The sequence below is a fragment of the Melitaea cinxia genome, chromosome 15 (assembly GCF_905220565.1).
Source record: "Melitaea cinxia chromosome 15, ilMelCinx1.1, whole genome shotgun sequence".
Classification (NCBI taxonomy): domain Eukaryota; kingdom Metazoa; phylum Arthropoda; class Insecta; order Lepidoptera; family Nymphalidae; genus Melitaea; species Melitaea cinxia.
Genome location: NC_059408.1, coordinates 3,989,703 through 4,005,554, shown reverse-complemented (window position 1 = coordinate 4,005,554; position 15,852 = coordinate 3,989,703). Strand labels below are relative to the sequence as shown.

Here is a 15,852-nt window from a genome sequence, read left to right as displayed (position 1 = left end):
TGCTACCTGTTCTTTAATAAAAATAATTTTTACATGGACTGGTAAATCTGAACTTTTTAATAAATAAAAATTTAATCTCATCGCACGCTTCACCTTGTAATATCCCACTACTGGGCATAGGCCTCTTTCCCCATGTAGGAGAAGGATCAGAGCTTAATCCACCACCCTGCTCCAATGCGGGTTGGCGGATATATTCCTTACTATGAGTAACGATCGCTATCAGGTGTACATGATAACAACCGGGACCGAAAGCTTAACGTGCTGTCCGAGGCACAGTGGAGAGACCCACAAGGACTGCACAAACACCCAGACCATGGCAAACACGTGTATGGTCAATACAAATGTTTGCCATGTGCGGGGATCGAACCCACAACCGCGAGCGTAACAGGCACAATCCATGGCTGTGACCGTTGCGCCTCATAATAAATACAAAAAGACAAATACCACAATTTATATCGTAATATCTACGAAGGATACAGGTAACATTTAAAAGTTTTAATAACATGATAACATGAAAGTCTGATAAGTGTTCTTTCAAGTCTGTTATTTAAGAAATAATAGGTGTATAATTTCAAAGAGGCTATTTTCAAGTCAATCAATACTTTTAAAATACTAGCTGTCCTGTCGAACTTTGTACCGCCTTTTTTCCTACTTATAATTATTACATATATTAAAATATAATATCTGGTTTAAATTACACACGGTGTGCATTAAATCGGTTAAGTAGTTTAGAAGTCCATCGCGGACAAACAACGTGACGCGTAATTTATATGTACTAGCTGTGCCCGCGGCTTCGCCCGCGTTGAAATCAGTTTGTCACAAAGTTTTCCCGGCAAACTTCCAGTTAAACTCTCATCAAAACCGGCTTAGCCGTTCCGTAAGCCTTCCTCTTGAAGCCCTCTCTCCATTGGTGAAACCGCATGAAAATCCGTTCAATAGATTTTGAGGGAATCGATCACATACGCTTTTGTGGACTTTGCTTTATAATATACTAACTGTTGCCCGCGACTACGTCCGAGTGGTTATGAAGATATGCATTACTATTAAGATGCTTAACGCAAATTATTTTTTTTATTTCAGTCACTTGAAACGCTTATCACTCTGAGTAACTTTTTCAAAGGCACAATTTAGTATAATTTAATATGTAGTTATTTTTATAAAACTTCTCTATACACCACATTTTTAGTTTTATTTTCAGGCTGCAGTATAAATAACCTATCAGGCGAACTTGTAGCTGCTGTATATGTTTCATACAAACTATCAACCTCAATTAAACCCCCTTAGCGGTGGAATATCGCAAAATCCGTTCTTAGCGGACGTCTACTAACTTTAATCTACCTCCCTGCTAAATTTCATCTGTGTCCATTCTGGATGGATGGACCATCCAGCGGTTTTAGAGTTCCCTTTCTCTTTTATATATATATATATATATATATGTGTATGTATGTATATATGTATGTATATATATATAAAGATTACAATGCATTATTTGGACACTTCACCATCTATAGAGCATACATGATAAATATCAAGTCTCTTCAAAAACATAGGACTTTCATACAAACTTCCAACCCACGTTTTATCCCCTTAAGGGTCGAGTTTAGTAAAATCCGTTCTCAGCGGATGTTTACGCCCTAAAAGGAACCTACTTGCCAAATTTCAAGTTTGTGCTGTTATAGCTTCGGAGATTTCGTGATGAGTGAGTCAACTTACCATACCCCGTTTTAACCCTAAAAGGGAGTTGATTTCTAAAGATGCATTATTTGAGAACACCTTCTCACTATATGTATATAGAGCATACATTTTAAATTTCAAGTCTCTTACTTCAAAAACATAGGACTTTTATACAAACTTCCAACCCCCGTTATATCCCCTTAGGGGTCGAGTTTCATAAAATTCGTTCTTAGTGGATATTTACGCCCTATAAGGAACATATTTGCCAAATTTCAAGTTAATAGCTGTTATAGTTTCGGAGATTTCGTGATTAGTGAGTCAACCTACCATCCCCCGTTTTAACCCCAAAAGAGAATTGATTTCTAAAGATACATTGTTTGAACATCTTCTCACTATATATAGAGCATACCTTTTAAATTTCAAGTCTCTTACTTCAAAAACATAGGACTTTCATACAAAGTTCCAACCCCCGTTTTATCCTCTTAAGGGTCGATTTTCATAAATTCCGTTCTTAGCAAATGTTTACGCCCTATAAGAAACGTACCTGCCAAATTTCAAGTTTGTAGGTGTTATAGTTTCGGAAATTTCGTGATCAGTGAGTCAACCTACCATCCCCGTTTTAACCCCAAAAAGGAGTTGATTTCTAAAGATACATTATTTGGACGCCTTCTCATCATCTATAGAGCATACATTTTAAATTTCAAGTCTCTTACTTCAAAAATATGGGACTTTCATACAAACTTCCAACCCCCGTTTTACCCCCTTAGGGGTCGAGTTTCGTCAAATCCGTTCTTAGCGGATGTCTACTTCCTATAAGGAGCCTACCTGCCAAATTTCAAGTTTGTAGGTCTTATAGTTTCGGAGATTTCGTGATGAATGACCTTTCGCGTTTATATATATTATAGATAGATTAAGATAAAGAAAAACTTATAAGTTTAAAATAACTACATATCAGCATACATACCTACATTCACCTAACATATGCACATACAAATGTGACTTTTTGTGTTATCGTGTATCAAATATTATCTTAATGTCATTATAGTAGGTCGGGGAAAAAGTCTTTTCGTCTTTTCTAGTAAAAGAAGCGGCTAGAAATGATCAAGAGAAAAGGTGTGGTCTTTTATCACGACGACGCACGCCCGACCACAGACGTCTTCAGCCACTCAACAATAATTGAGAGTTTGACTGGGAAGTCTTAATGCATCCACCACTCCAATCTTGAACTCTCAGATTTCCATCTGTTTCAGTTTCTTCACAATACTTTAGGTAATATAAAGTTAACATCAAGAGAGACTGTCAAAACTTTTGTCGCGGTTTTTTTAATGAGAAGTCCCAAAATTTCTATAGCAACATAATCCCGTCACTACATACGAGATAATACAAGTTATCGAAAAAATGGTTCATATGTATTATAGTTAATGTAATTAAATTTTGTAAGGTACCTTGAATTTCTATAAAAAATACGAAGAAAATTATTCAGCGACCTAATATTTGATTGATATTAACTCGTGTTTAATTAAATACATTTACGGCACCCATTTAGCACCCATTTATTTTAAAGGAGTTTCTTACCTAAAGCAAAAGGAAAAAAAAATAGAAACAAAATATTTTTTTGTATTAATAAATATTTCTAGTAGAAAAAATACTTCAAGGTTCAGAACTTGTTTGTTCCTATTTATATTTATTTCAGTATACGGTTTTCGTAGTTAGGACGTAGGCACGTGTAACTCCAATAGTCCCTTCATCCCTATTGCATCATTAACTTTATTTATGTTATGTAAAACATGAAACACATTTATTTATTGTTTATTCCCCAAATAGCTTTAAAAGGAGCCAATTTTATAAACGTACGTACATTTTTATACGTAGTAAACACATACGTATATATATGAGTGTACCTGTATAACTTTGTTATTCTTGATACTCTTTGAGGACTAAGGTCGTTGATAAATATTATAACATAATTAATATAATATAGTGTGATAATATCTTGATTAGCTACACTATAATAATGCATATTAGATATCCAGCAGGCAGATAACTATCAGTAGATATTTGCAAATATTTAAGCTTTAGTTTTTCTTAATATTAATTTATTTTGGAGTCTTATCAATACATACACTATAAAAGTTTATGTTGTACAATAAATAATATTAAAGTTAGCTTATTTTTACTAATTATCTCAATAAATAATTCTAGCTGCGTCATTAACACAATGTTTAATAGAATTGCAGCAGTGACGTGTTTTAAGATACAGCGCCCCAGGCCATTTTAATTCACAGCCAAAAATAAGGAGAAAAGGCAAAAGCAGCGTACCTTTTAAGAATGTTACAATCTGAAAAATAATCGATTTATTTTCGGCTAACCTTTTTTTAGGTCGCAGATTCCATAAAATCGTGCCAATGGAAAAATAAGCCTAGGGTAAATTCGCCCATTACTTGTAGACTGAATATTTGTGGACGGGGCGTTTATTTGTGTTCTATGTGTTTCTAAATGTCGAAGTGAAAGGAGTATAAAAAAGGGTGTGAGTGTCAGGTCCGACACGCGATTGAAATTTACACTTTAAGAATGATGACCATGATATTTAAAGTATACTTATCTCTATTTTGAAAGAGATATTGCGCGGTGAATCGTTAATCTGTCAAATCGGTAGTTGTCAGAATTACTGTTTCTCACGATTTCACGGCTAATATTTTTTTAACTTTCTTTTAATTTTTAACTAGTAAGCTCCATTAATTTATACATTTATGCTGTGTGGTTACGGCAGTATAGAATATAGCCAAGCCCTCTCTTTCGCCATGATGTTTGGCGCAAACTTGAAGAGGCCTATGTCCAGCAGTGGACTGCGATAGGCTGAAGTGATGATGATTAAACTTCATTAAAAATTAGTGGATTTTAGAATATTTAATTCACATATCTGGCTCTAAATATATTTAGATTACTAGGTTAGTGAGACATTTAAAAACCAGACATTATATTGTGTATGTCTAGTTTCACGTGTATCCTTCTAATACAATTATCTAGGCGATCAATATAGACATAAGGTTCACTTCAAGGTGACAAGTAGGTACTTGTCTTGAAATTATATGGAAGTCGACAGTTGAAAGTTATAAAATAAATATGAATTATGATTTACTTTACTTCTTCAAAGTGTGCGAACAGAATTTATCTATACATATAATAAAATGGTAGGAAAGTCAAAACTGTACATTGAATATTTTTTTAAAAGAATACTTGGGGTGTCATCTACAATTGACACCGAAGCCAAAAAGATAGTTTTTAGAATTTTTGTCTGTTTGTCTGTATGTATGTCCGGGATAAACTCAAAAAGTACTGCATGGATTTACTTCAAATTTGGCAGGAATATTATTAAGAAGTCGGGTCAACATATAGGCTACAAATTATCACGCTATCATCTACGGGGAACGAGCAGTGAACCTTTATTTCTTCAACGCATTCTGTAACAACGTGTCTGTAACAACGTGTCTAACGACGCATATTTGAATGTTGTTGTTATTATGTTAATAATAACCATGCTATAAGCTAGCTTCACACTATAAATAAAGATATTCTGTAGTATATTTAGTATCAGCATTGCACCCGTGCGAAGTCGGGGCGGGTCGCTAGTTATTAATAATGTGATACTTTACAATACTGATATCAATAAATGAAACATAATGTGACAAAATTTTAAATAAACCCTAGTTATTACCTGACATTTACAAGACTTTCTTTTTTTTAAATTCTTTTCTACGTGAAATTGGCAAAATCACCCATGTGTCTTCGGCACTATTGGTAACCATTAATCCAAATGAATGAATTATCTAATTGATTCCTTCCTTAATTATTTATTCAATAAGGAATTACAAACTAACATTTGAGAAGGTTTTTGTTTCGATCTAATCGATTCTTGAAGACTAAAAATAACTAATTATATACAGTCATAAAATAATATTAAGCTTTATTAATAAAAGAAATATTTCCTTCCAGGACGTGGCGTTCATCAACCCAGCGAACGTTGTCTTCGTGTACATGCTGGTCCGCGAGTTAGTCGACGGGGAGCGGATAGCCCGTCCACAGGAGTTACAGGCGGTGGTCCTCACCTGCCTCTACCTCTCCTACTCATACATGGGCAACGAGATCTCCTACCCCCTCAAGCCTTTCCTAGTCGAGGACTCGAAAGACAAATTCTGGGATCGTTGCCTTCTCATCGTCGACAGACTGTCCTTTAACATGTTAAGAATCAACTCCGAGCCTGGTTTCTTCACTGAGGTGTTCACAGAGCTGAAGGCGTGTGGTGCGGTGGACAGTCCACCACCCGCGCCTCCGCACCCCGCCCCGGCGCCCCCGCACGCCATGACGGCTGCCTGACATACAGAGGTCGCTGTGCTCAGGCTAGCACTGACTGACCGCCCGAGTCGTGTTTGATGCCGGCTTTTAACTACTGAAGCTCTTGGTCAATCGTCGATCGTAAAGTGGACGACTAATCAGACGTATAGATAATTTAGAAAAGAATTAAAATAAAGGTATAATCTTGTGTGATCGATGTATGCAAGAACGTTTGTAGGAGAACATGAAATTTCTATACATTCCTTTTCAAACAATTCTCACTTCGGTTTCTGCGAAATTAGGACACTTTGTTCTGATAAAATTGATTAGTCAAAAAAATTTACACTCAAATATAATAAACATTCCAAAAATATTCTAACAGTTATTTATATGATTGACCGAAGCGTTGAAAGTAGCTCAAAACAAAATGGCGGTTATGACAACAAATAAGACTATAGACAAAAATATATTATTCCAAAGATTTTAAAATGTGATAAAAGCAGAGAAAACGAAACTATTGAAAGCATTCAAAATAGACAAGTCGTAAAAAGATTACCAAAGCAATCCCAAATAGAAGTAACTTTATAACTGATAAGAAATAAGTTTTAATTACGTTCACGATTAAAAAAACGTACTACGTGAGGAAAACTTATTTCAATTTAGCTGTAAATTCATGCACAGCTTCATATCGAACTATTCGAAAACGATACAAACGATTAACAAAAAGAAACCAATTCAATACAAATCTGACATTTAAACGTAACGGACTGAGAACACAAAATGGCTACCTCTCGTCGTACGTTTAGAAACAATTAATACAATTATTAATTAATTAAGAATTCACTTGTGAGTTTTCCTCACTGAATAGTCAATGCTGTACTTTCTATGTCTGTATTATGGTAGGTAATTGTCTGATAATCTTATTTTCCAAGCTATTCACTCATAGCGGCGTTCTAGTCCAATAGTGAAGCGGTTAGATAGTAAGTTAAGAGTTTCGTATTGTAGTGAATCGTCATATTGCCATATAGTTAGTTGATATTAGCGAAATGCTGGCAGGCGGGATGATGCAATAATTCGGTAGCACCGTGGTAAACTACCGGTAAACCCTTCTACAATGTGTACGTATGACCGGCTCAAATGACCTTTTGAGGCAATGAAAATATTATATTTAAAAAATAGGTAAAATTTTGCGGATGATTAAGCGTTTTGTACAGTGATAACGATTAAATATATTAAGTCCTAAATGATAGACTAGCTTAAACAAATGGCAGGTATTAAATACGCCTGAAGTGACACTCGGTCTAATAGAACTTCATACTTACTAAATACTTGAAATAAGATAACTATGAGTAACATAATCTTATATTCGATGTCATAGATACCTACTGAGTATGATCAAAATGTATACTTTTAAAATAGTCTGAATTTCTTGCACTATTCGTATATATTTAAGTAATTTGTTTTTTAAGGACTATATAAAGTAATAGTAATTTATAGGACAAGGCGTATATATGCAAAGATATAATATGTATTATACTCGTATAGAGACAATTTGTACTTGTGTGTTTCAAAACAATGTGTATTGTCATAAAACTGCTTTTTATCAAATTGTGATAATTCTGTCACCACAAAAAATAGTCTTATTCATAACAGAAATATGTTGTAAAACATCACACCACATATATAATAGCCATAAAATTATGTGTAATTTGTATGTACCCAAATGAGACTAAGTTAACAGTATCATACAAGACCAGCTATGGCAACAGGCTGAATATAATTTAAAAAACTGTAATAGAAATAAAGATTGCCTTTTTATTGCAATCATATTTTTATTCTTAATGTAAAATGGTTAAACATTCTTTTTTCTCAAAAAACGTTAGTAAATAAGTACGTAAACTGTAATAAACAACGTTTAACACTTTGATGTTTAAGTACCTAAAAGAACTATTCTGTTATCGAATATTCTTATGTTCGATAGAGTCAATCAATCAGTTTATTATACGAAATTCTATCAGAGAGCAAAATAATGAAATTATATTTACGATTAAATTATTAATTAAAATCGCATTAAGGTCGCATTAAAAAAGTTATTGTCTTAAAAAAATGATATAACGCCTAGCCCTATAATGATAAATAACATACAGACTAATTTATTACAACCGAGTGTCTTAATGTAAGAAAAATATTTAGTCAAGTGAATGTCATAAGGATAGAAAAGTATTTATTGATTTAAAAAAAAAGAATCTCAAAAAAAAAATCCAAACTCGTAATTAATAATTGAGTTAAGTAGATGTCTGTGATGTTTATTAAATTTAAATGCTTTTGTTAGTGTTATTTAAATGAAGTTTTTCTTTTTTATTTGCAATTTTTGTTATTCTAATCTACGCCGGATTAACCATTTGGTATAGATTAGGATGATCATTTAATTTGTTATTTATAGCGTTAAATCCTGTAGAATAAAAAACAATTTTGATGCCGTCTTTTAATGAATATTTGAAAATGCTTTTATATTTTTAATGTTTGTGACATTTATTTAACTGTGGCAGTTTTGTTTTCCGCCTTAGTTATAGCAAAAAAAAAGCAATTTGGCCAGTGTTACGTAATGATTAAAAAAAAAACGTTAATGTATTATTTTGTTAGAACAGTGTATGTATTTAAAGTTTTAATTCAATTACGGAATAAGTAAGATAGCGATGTACATTCCAATTATAATTAAAAAACAATTAAAAAAAGTATAGTGTAAGTCCCAATGTTCATTGATGTCCCAATGATTTCCCGTAAATATAATTCGATATTTGGAGGTGTGGATGTGCAGATTTTAAAGGTAATACAGTTCAGGTACCTCTTCTAATTATTCATGTAACACGTCACGTTTGTTAATTAACCTACTGTAAATATACCTTATTATTAAAAAAATTTCGTATATACAACTGTGGTGTTTTATTTTTTATATGATGACCGAATAAATTAATATATTAAAATGCTGTTCCAGATTTTATTAAAAAATATAATAATATCATAATAATATAGTCATTATATATTATTTATGTCGGCACTTTCGCTGTACGCAATTAGCAATGAATTTCTAAACAACAGATGCACCGATCACGCCACCTAGTACATCGTTCGATACCTACTCACCTACCCTCGCTCATTTTGTTATTTAGTCATTTTGACGTGTATAAAACGACCGGTGCAACCGACGAACCGGGCTAAGGCAGTCTTTGCTCTGGCTTGGCACGGTGCACTTGTTGTATTCTGCTAGTAGCTTAACCTAGACGCTTTTGATAATTAATTTGTGCAAACGAATTAACTGTCACACATTATATTACGCTTTGTAATTGTTAACTAATAACTATCTTGTGTTACCTTACATTATTATTAACCAGTATGACTTCCTTCCTATATATATATATATATATATATATATATATATATATATATATATATATATATATATATATATATATACATCCAGATACATTTTTGGCGTCAAGCACAAACTGCGTTATTACGACGTCCCTCAGTTATGCTTACATTTTATATGTTTTTTCTGCGAATGTTGCTTATTTTTTTCATTTTAAATTCCGTGGGTTATATCAATTTCTTTAAATTTCTTTTTTGAGAATATTCAGCTTACAGTTGTGCCCAACCATTTATGAACCCCTTTCATGATACTTATGTTATTGCTTCCTCCATATATCCATATAGCCTCACTTAATGCACCGATTATTTAGCGTCCTATATAAGTAATGATGAAATGAGGGAGAAGTAAGCTAAAATGCGACGTTGCCAGTTTTCTAGTAGGTGTGATCATCTATCGTTAACTTAAGAAATAATTCTATTACGCTCGTTGAAATTTTAACATGTAACGGTCATAGGAACACCTCCAATTTTTCATCTTATAATAGCTCTCTTAATGAGTTGCAACGTATATTATATTTAGGCTTTTAACATTTTAATTATTGACGACGTAGCACATCATCAGAATAATAATATAATAAATAATTATTTATCGTTGTGTCCATTTGTTATAAGTATTCTTTGACGGTTCGCAGGTTATGTCCACTATCCCGCGAACCGTCAAAGAATAATAATAAATAATGTTCCCTTATCCTGCCACGGATACTTTCTGTACATTGAAGATATTTAAAAAAAGTGATACGGTCTATGAATACAGGTTACTGAATCGAACATTTTTTTTATATGTTTGTATGTGTCGTTGTGTCTTCATCACGCCAAAACAGCTAAACGGATTTCAAGTAATTTTAGAACATGGGTAACTGGGCATCAAAGAATACGAGGATATTATTTTTTCTTCTTCGCTGACGAATCTTATAGGTTAATTAAGTTTTATAGCCACAAATAGTTGTGCTGCCTGCTTTTACAAACAACATATTATTATCATTTTCAATATAAAAATGTCTCACGGCTAAAATATTTTTTGTACAGACTAAATAGTCTAACTACTTAACTCTATTTCACTAGAATGATTTACCTAAGTCGTCGTCTGGCAAATTTAAACGTCGTCAAACAATATTTAGGCAATAATAGAGAGGCAATAAGGCGAGGAGTTATCTCATTTAAAAAAAAATTTAGCACTGCTACTCCAAGGTCCAAGTGTTTCGACTGCAAATGGCACAAAGATGTAATTTGAAATTAATGACGAATACTTGTGCCGTTTAGTCGTTTCAGCTTTTTCCGCTGTGGCTCCCGCTTTTAAGACTGTTTCCCTGACATGAGAAGGAGCAAGTGTGTCAACGCAGGTTACGTCCCACAAAAGCGCCCGTCCCATTTCACAGGGAACCAACGTCAATCCATCAGGTCTCTTGCCATCATTGCGACTAATTCCAGTAGGCTCGATAAGAGCAGGAACGTCGATGGTGGCAAGAGCTTTTTTATGGTATCGTTTAGGGAACCGTGGCGGGAAAACCTACCTGAACTCTTGTTACAGGAAAGGCCGTGTAGTCCGAAAGAATCGACCTCTTTTCCGCACGGACATCTGTGTTCAAAGCACAGTGGAGCTCCCAACCGGAGACCGAGAGCAATTCTAAAACTTTCATTGTCTAAAAGTGTCCCAAAGTTTTTTGACGGCATTGCGTGTAGCCTGGATTGGGTCAAAAGCCAGAACAGCTGCAAAAAAACTTCGTATCCTTAATAACAGTATGCGTCAAACTAACGTCCGTATATGTGTTACGTATTGCGTAGCCCTTACCTTATATACGGACGTCGTAAACCTGTATACCTACTATTCGAACCACTACATATTCGACGTCCATGACCAAACCGTCACTAAACAAAAAACACAAATTTTCAGTAGGGGCGCTCAGTAACCAAATAAAAAATCATTGCAAAAATGTATTAAATGTAACAGAACCTTTGTTTTTTCAGATTTAAAGACTGCTACCCAGCCTGACTTCCATATTCATGCAAAAAAGTATAGATAATGTATATCTAATATATAAAATTCTCGTGTCGCGGTGTAGTTAAACTCCTCCGAAACGGCTTGACCGATTCTCATGAAATTTTTTGTGCATATTGGGTAGGTATGAGAATCGAACAACATCTATTTTTCATCCCCCTAAATGTTAAGGGTAGTCCACCCCTAAATTTAATTTTTAATTTTTAGATAAATTATTTTATTTTTTATTTTATTATGAATTGGCGTTGAAAAATACATACAACCCTACGTTTTCACCCTTCTACCACCAACCCCTATTTTAAAATAGCGTTTAGCGGCAAGACAACGTTTGCCGGGTCAGCTAGTTAACTTATAAAAATATTTTTATTTTTATGACAAAATAGTGTCACTTTTCCGTTTCATATGTAAATTCAATTCGTAAATTCGTTAAAGCCTCACTTTTTCCTTTTAAGTGTACTTTTATTTTATTTTACTACTTAAGCAGTATTTTGCAACCGAGCGTCAAATAAGCAGCGACACGTGCGTAGCAACTTCGGCAAACTGTTTTTAAATGATTTGTTTTGACTTAATTGAATATTTCAAAACCTTCAAATACAATAGTTTGGCAACGTCGCAATAGGACGTCAAATAATCGGTTGTATCGGAAGAGTTTTAGCAGAGTATACGCTCTGTCGATATACGCGCTAGACTAGCGCTGCACCGTTGGTGCGGAATTTCGCGGAAGTTTTAGTTATACAAATGCAAATGTCTCAACGATTTTTTGCCTTCCGGCGATTTTTGTTGTACAGGTAGCTAGAGCCAAAAGGACTAATGGGACATCGATTAAAAAAGTGGCGTCCGATATGCGGACGTCTAAAGGAGGTGGACGCCAGTTTAGATGCATTTCGGCCCATGTGGGACGCCTAATTATTAGCAGGATGTATATATATATAGGAATATATATATATATATATATATATATATATATATATATATATATATATATATATATATATATATATATATATATATATATATATATATATATATATATATCTATACATAGGTATAATAAAATGGTAGGAAAGTCAAAACTGTAAATTGAAATTTTTTTTAAAAGAATACGTTTGGTGTGATCTACAATCGATACCCAAGCCAAAAATATAGTTTTTTGAATTTTTGTCTGTTTGTCTGTATGTATGTCCGGGATAAAAACAAAAAGCACCGCATGGATTGACTTCAAATTTGGCACGAATATTATTAAGAAGTCGGGTCAACATATAGGCTACATATTATCATGCTATCACCTATCGGGAACGGGCAGGGAACCTTTATTTCCTCAACGAATTCTAATACAACGTGTAATCTAACGACGCATGTTGTTGTTATTATGTTAATAACCATGCTATATAAGCTAGCTTCACACTATTAAAATCACGCAATATAAGTAACTAAGCCGATAAACATAATTAAATGAATATAAGTAGACAAGACAATTTTAAAGTAGCGCCATCTATGAGATTTTTCTGTAGACATGAAATGTAAAGAAGAAACGGGTAAATGAATGTTATTTTAAAATGTATAATCGTAGGTATTTTGGTGCTGTATAGCGTTCACGTAGACGACGTCGTGGTCAGCAGCTAGTATACATATAAAGTAAACTACAAATTACGACAGTTATGACATTAAGCGACATAATATAATGCTTTATAAGGCGTTGCTTAAAACAAGCTTGCGTTGAAGCTTATCTTATTGAAAGCGGAAGAGAATTCCACAGACGGACAGCATTAACAGTAAAGGAATTGGAGTAGAAGGAAGTACTGAATGGGGAGATATTTTCAGAAGCAACTTGGATTCAGATCTTAGTGAACGTTTAAGGGAATTGCAAATTAACGTAAACCGTTCTTTAAGGTAATGCGGTAAATTTCACGCGGACATGATTTGTACCAAAACTATCTGTAAATATTTAGTTCTCAAGTCGTGAATTGTAGATATAATGTTTAATAAAACTACTGTTATTACAATAAATATATATAGTCTGCTGAAGATATATCTTTAAAGACTGTCAAATTGCCAATGTCTAAAATGACAGCTAACACAGATCAGCTGTGATTACAGCTTTGGCGGGTTTTTTTATATTCTTTCATATCATATATGTTAGATTATTTTTATTGAAATAGTCGAATTGTTGTACCGTATTTTAACTAAAAATATAAGCTGAAAAGCAATAATAAAAAAACGTTTCTAACTAAAAGTAGTGTCAGTTCTAAATCTTAAATTTCTATATTTAAAATGGGTGATTATCCTGATCCTGATGAAGAATATGAACTCATGTATTCAGATGACCTTGAATTACTACGAGATATGGATGACAATACAGGTAAACTAAAAAAAGTATATACTTAATGTACAAAAAACTAATGTGCAATAACAAATATATATATTCATTTTCAGAGTCGAATCCTGTTAGAAAGAAATTACAAACAGCAAAGAGAAGTCTAGATTTTTCCAGTCCGGTAGCTATAAAAACAGTTTCTAGTGAAATATCTAACGCTAATACTGCGAGTAATAATACAGAAACTAATGCTCTGAATAGTACAGACGCTTCATTTAGCTTAACTCCAAGTTTGCAACCCTTAGATGACATCCTTTCATCAAGTAATGGGTCCAACAAGCGAACTGTGGATGATTTATTTGGTGATATTAATGATATTGACTTTGACAATATGGAGATGCCGAGTAAGAAACAAAAGACTGAAGAGGAATGTGATATGGAACTAATAGATAAAATTATAGAAGGAAGGAGACAGAGACAATTATTGACTGAGCCCTCGGCTCGAGGCATTGTTGATACAGGACCGAATTATGATGTTAAGGAGAATATAACAACTAGTGTACCAAAGTATGTACCTTCATGTTGTAAGATTAAGATAAATACCTTAGATAATAAGCCTGATCGTTAGTAGAGATTTTATACTTTTAGCATTTTAGGTATAACATATGTAGTGTATATAATACACTTATACAAGTGATTACAAAATGCGGGCTTGACACTGCTTACATTTTCAATTTTCCAACTTTGGTGTGTTAATTAATGTTTGAATTAGCCACAGTAATAATTTAATATAATAATATCATTATGACAATTTATATTTTACTAATTACAGTTTTAATTATTAAATATTTTATTAATAAACTAAATCATTTAGTTAAATACTTTCTATAGAAGTGTTTATTAAAAGTAGTACAGAAATTTATATAAAATAGAATGCATTCCATTTTGATTTCATTTTTTTTGAAGTTATACTTCTTTTGGGGCATTAGGGAAAAATGATGTCAGTAAATTTTTACAATGTGCACGCAAACCGTCACAAAAAACCAACACCCTGAAACTAGTTAGTCAGTGAAGAAGAAGTTAGTAATGTGAAGTTTCTTGAATGAAGTATAACTTCTTACGTGTGTACATAAGTACACACTTTTTTATTATTATAACAATAATAACATTTATTTATTTAATTCAAACATTTGGTACATAGCTCGAGAGACATCCTTTTACGTAACTTATTAGTAGATTTTTAACATTAAAACATGACTATTTATTACTGACTTATGAATTTTTGTATCATTTGAGTAATGGTAATTTCCAAACAATAAAAAAACCATCTTCAACTTACATTGAAAAGTAATAAAATCAAAAGATCATCAACAAAGTAAGTGTGAGATGATTATTTATTATTATTTATTTATAGTAGTAACCAATTTAATACTTGCATACAAGCAAAGATATATTCTTGCATGTCTATATTTATTAAAAATATGAATTTTTAAATTTCAGATGGCCTTTTATACCATTAAAAAATTCAAACGGTGATCGTATATATGTGAGATTGTTGTGTGAGGACTTATGGGACGATTCATTAGACAAAGTGACAAATCAGCTATCGTTACAAACAACTTATGCATCTGTTTGGCAGGAGGCTCGGAAAATTGTATGATATAGTTATTTAGAAAATGCTTTCTCTTTATCATATTATGTTTATCCATACACATACTTAATTTTTAATAAATTAGATATTAATAGTTTTGTTACAAAAATGACATACTAAGTATTATTATTAAAATGTTGAAAATAAATTTCAGATAGAGGCAAAGAAACAACAATCAGAATCAATAGAAATATCTCAACAAGCTGAGACCAATGATAATGTAGCGAATGAGTTGTGGGTTGAGAAATATAGACCTAAATCATACATCGACTTGCTGTCTGAAGAACCTGTAAACCGAGCTTTGTTGCATTGGCTGCATTTATGGGATAAGGTAGTACTTACAAACAATCACTACAAACACTCTTTAAATAATAATGTAATGTTATTGTGATTACCTTCTATGGAAAAGTAAATAGTTATTATTATATTATTTACCTACATTTTACATTACATTTA

At 32.8% G+C, this 15,852-nt stretch overlaps 2 protein-coding genes across 2 annotated transcripts in view; both read left to right on the top strand.

Moving 5' to 3' along the window:
• LOC123660505 (cyclin-dependent kinase 5 activator 1) overlaps positions 1 to 6,385 on the top strand; it is a 32,567-nt gene extending 26,182 nt beyond the window's left edge. The window contains exon 2 of the mRNA XM_045595567.1: positions 5,668 to 6,385. Coding sequence (XP_045451523.1) covers positions 5,668 to 6,048 — 381 coding nt within the window. The 3' untranslated portion in view covers positions 6,049 to 6,385. The remainder of the gene's footprint in view (positions 1 to 5,667) is intronic.
• A 7,221-nt stretch (positions 6,386 to 13,606) lies between these two features.
• The window catches only part of LOC123660619 (chromosome transmission fidelity protein 18 homolog), a 39,492-nt gene continuing 37,246 nt past the window's right edge, over positions 13,607 to 15,852 (top strand). The window contains exons 1-4 of the mRNA XM_045595676.1: positions 13,607 to 13,790; positions 13,865 to 14,312; positions 15,246 to 15,399; positions 15,551 to 15,727. Coding sequence (XP_045451632.1) covers positions 13,703 to 13,790; positions 13,865 to 14,312; positions 15,246 to 15,399; positions 15,551 to 15,727 — 867 coding nt within the window. The 5' untranslated portion in view covers positions 13,607 to 13,702. The remainder of the gene's footprint in view (positions 13,791 to 13,864; positions 14,313 to 15,245; positions 15,400 to 15,550; positions 15,728 to 15,852) is intronic.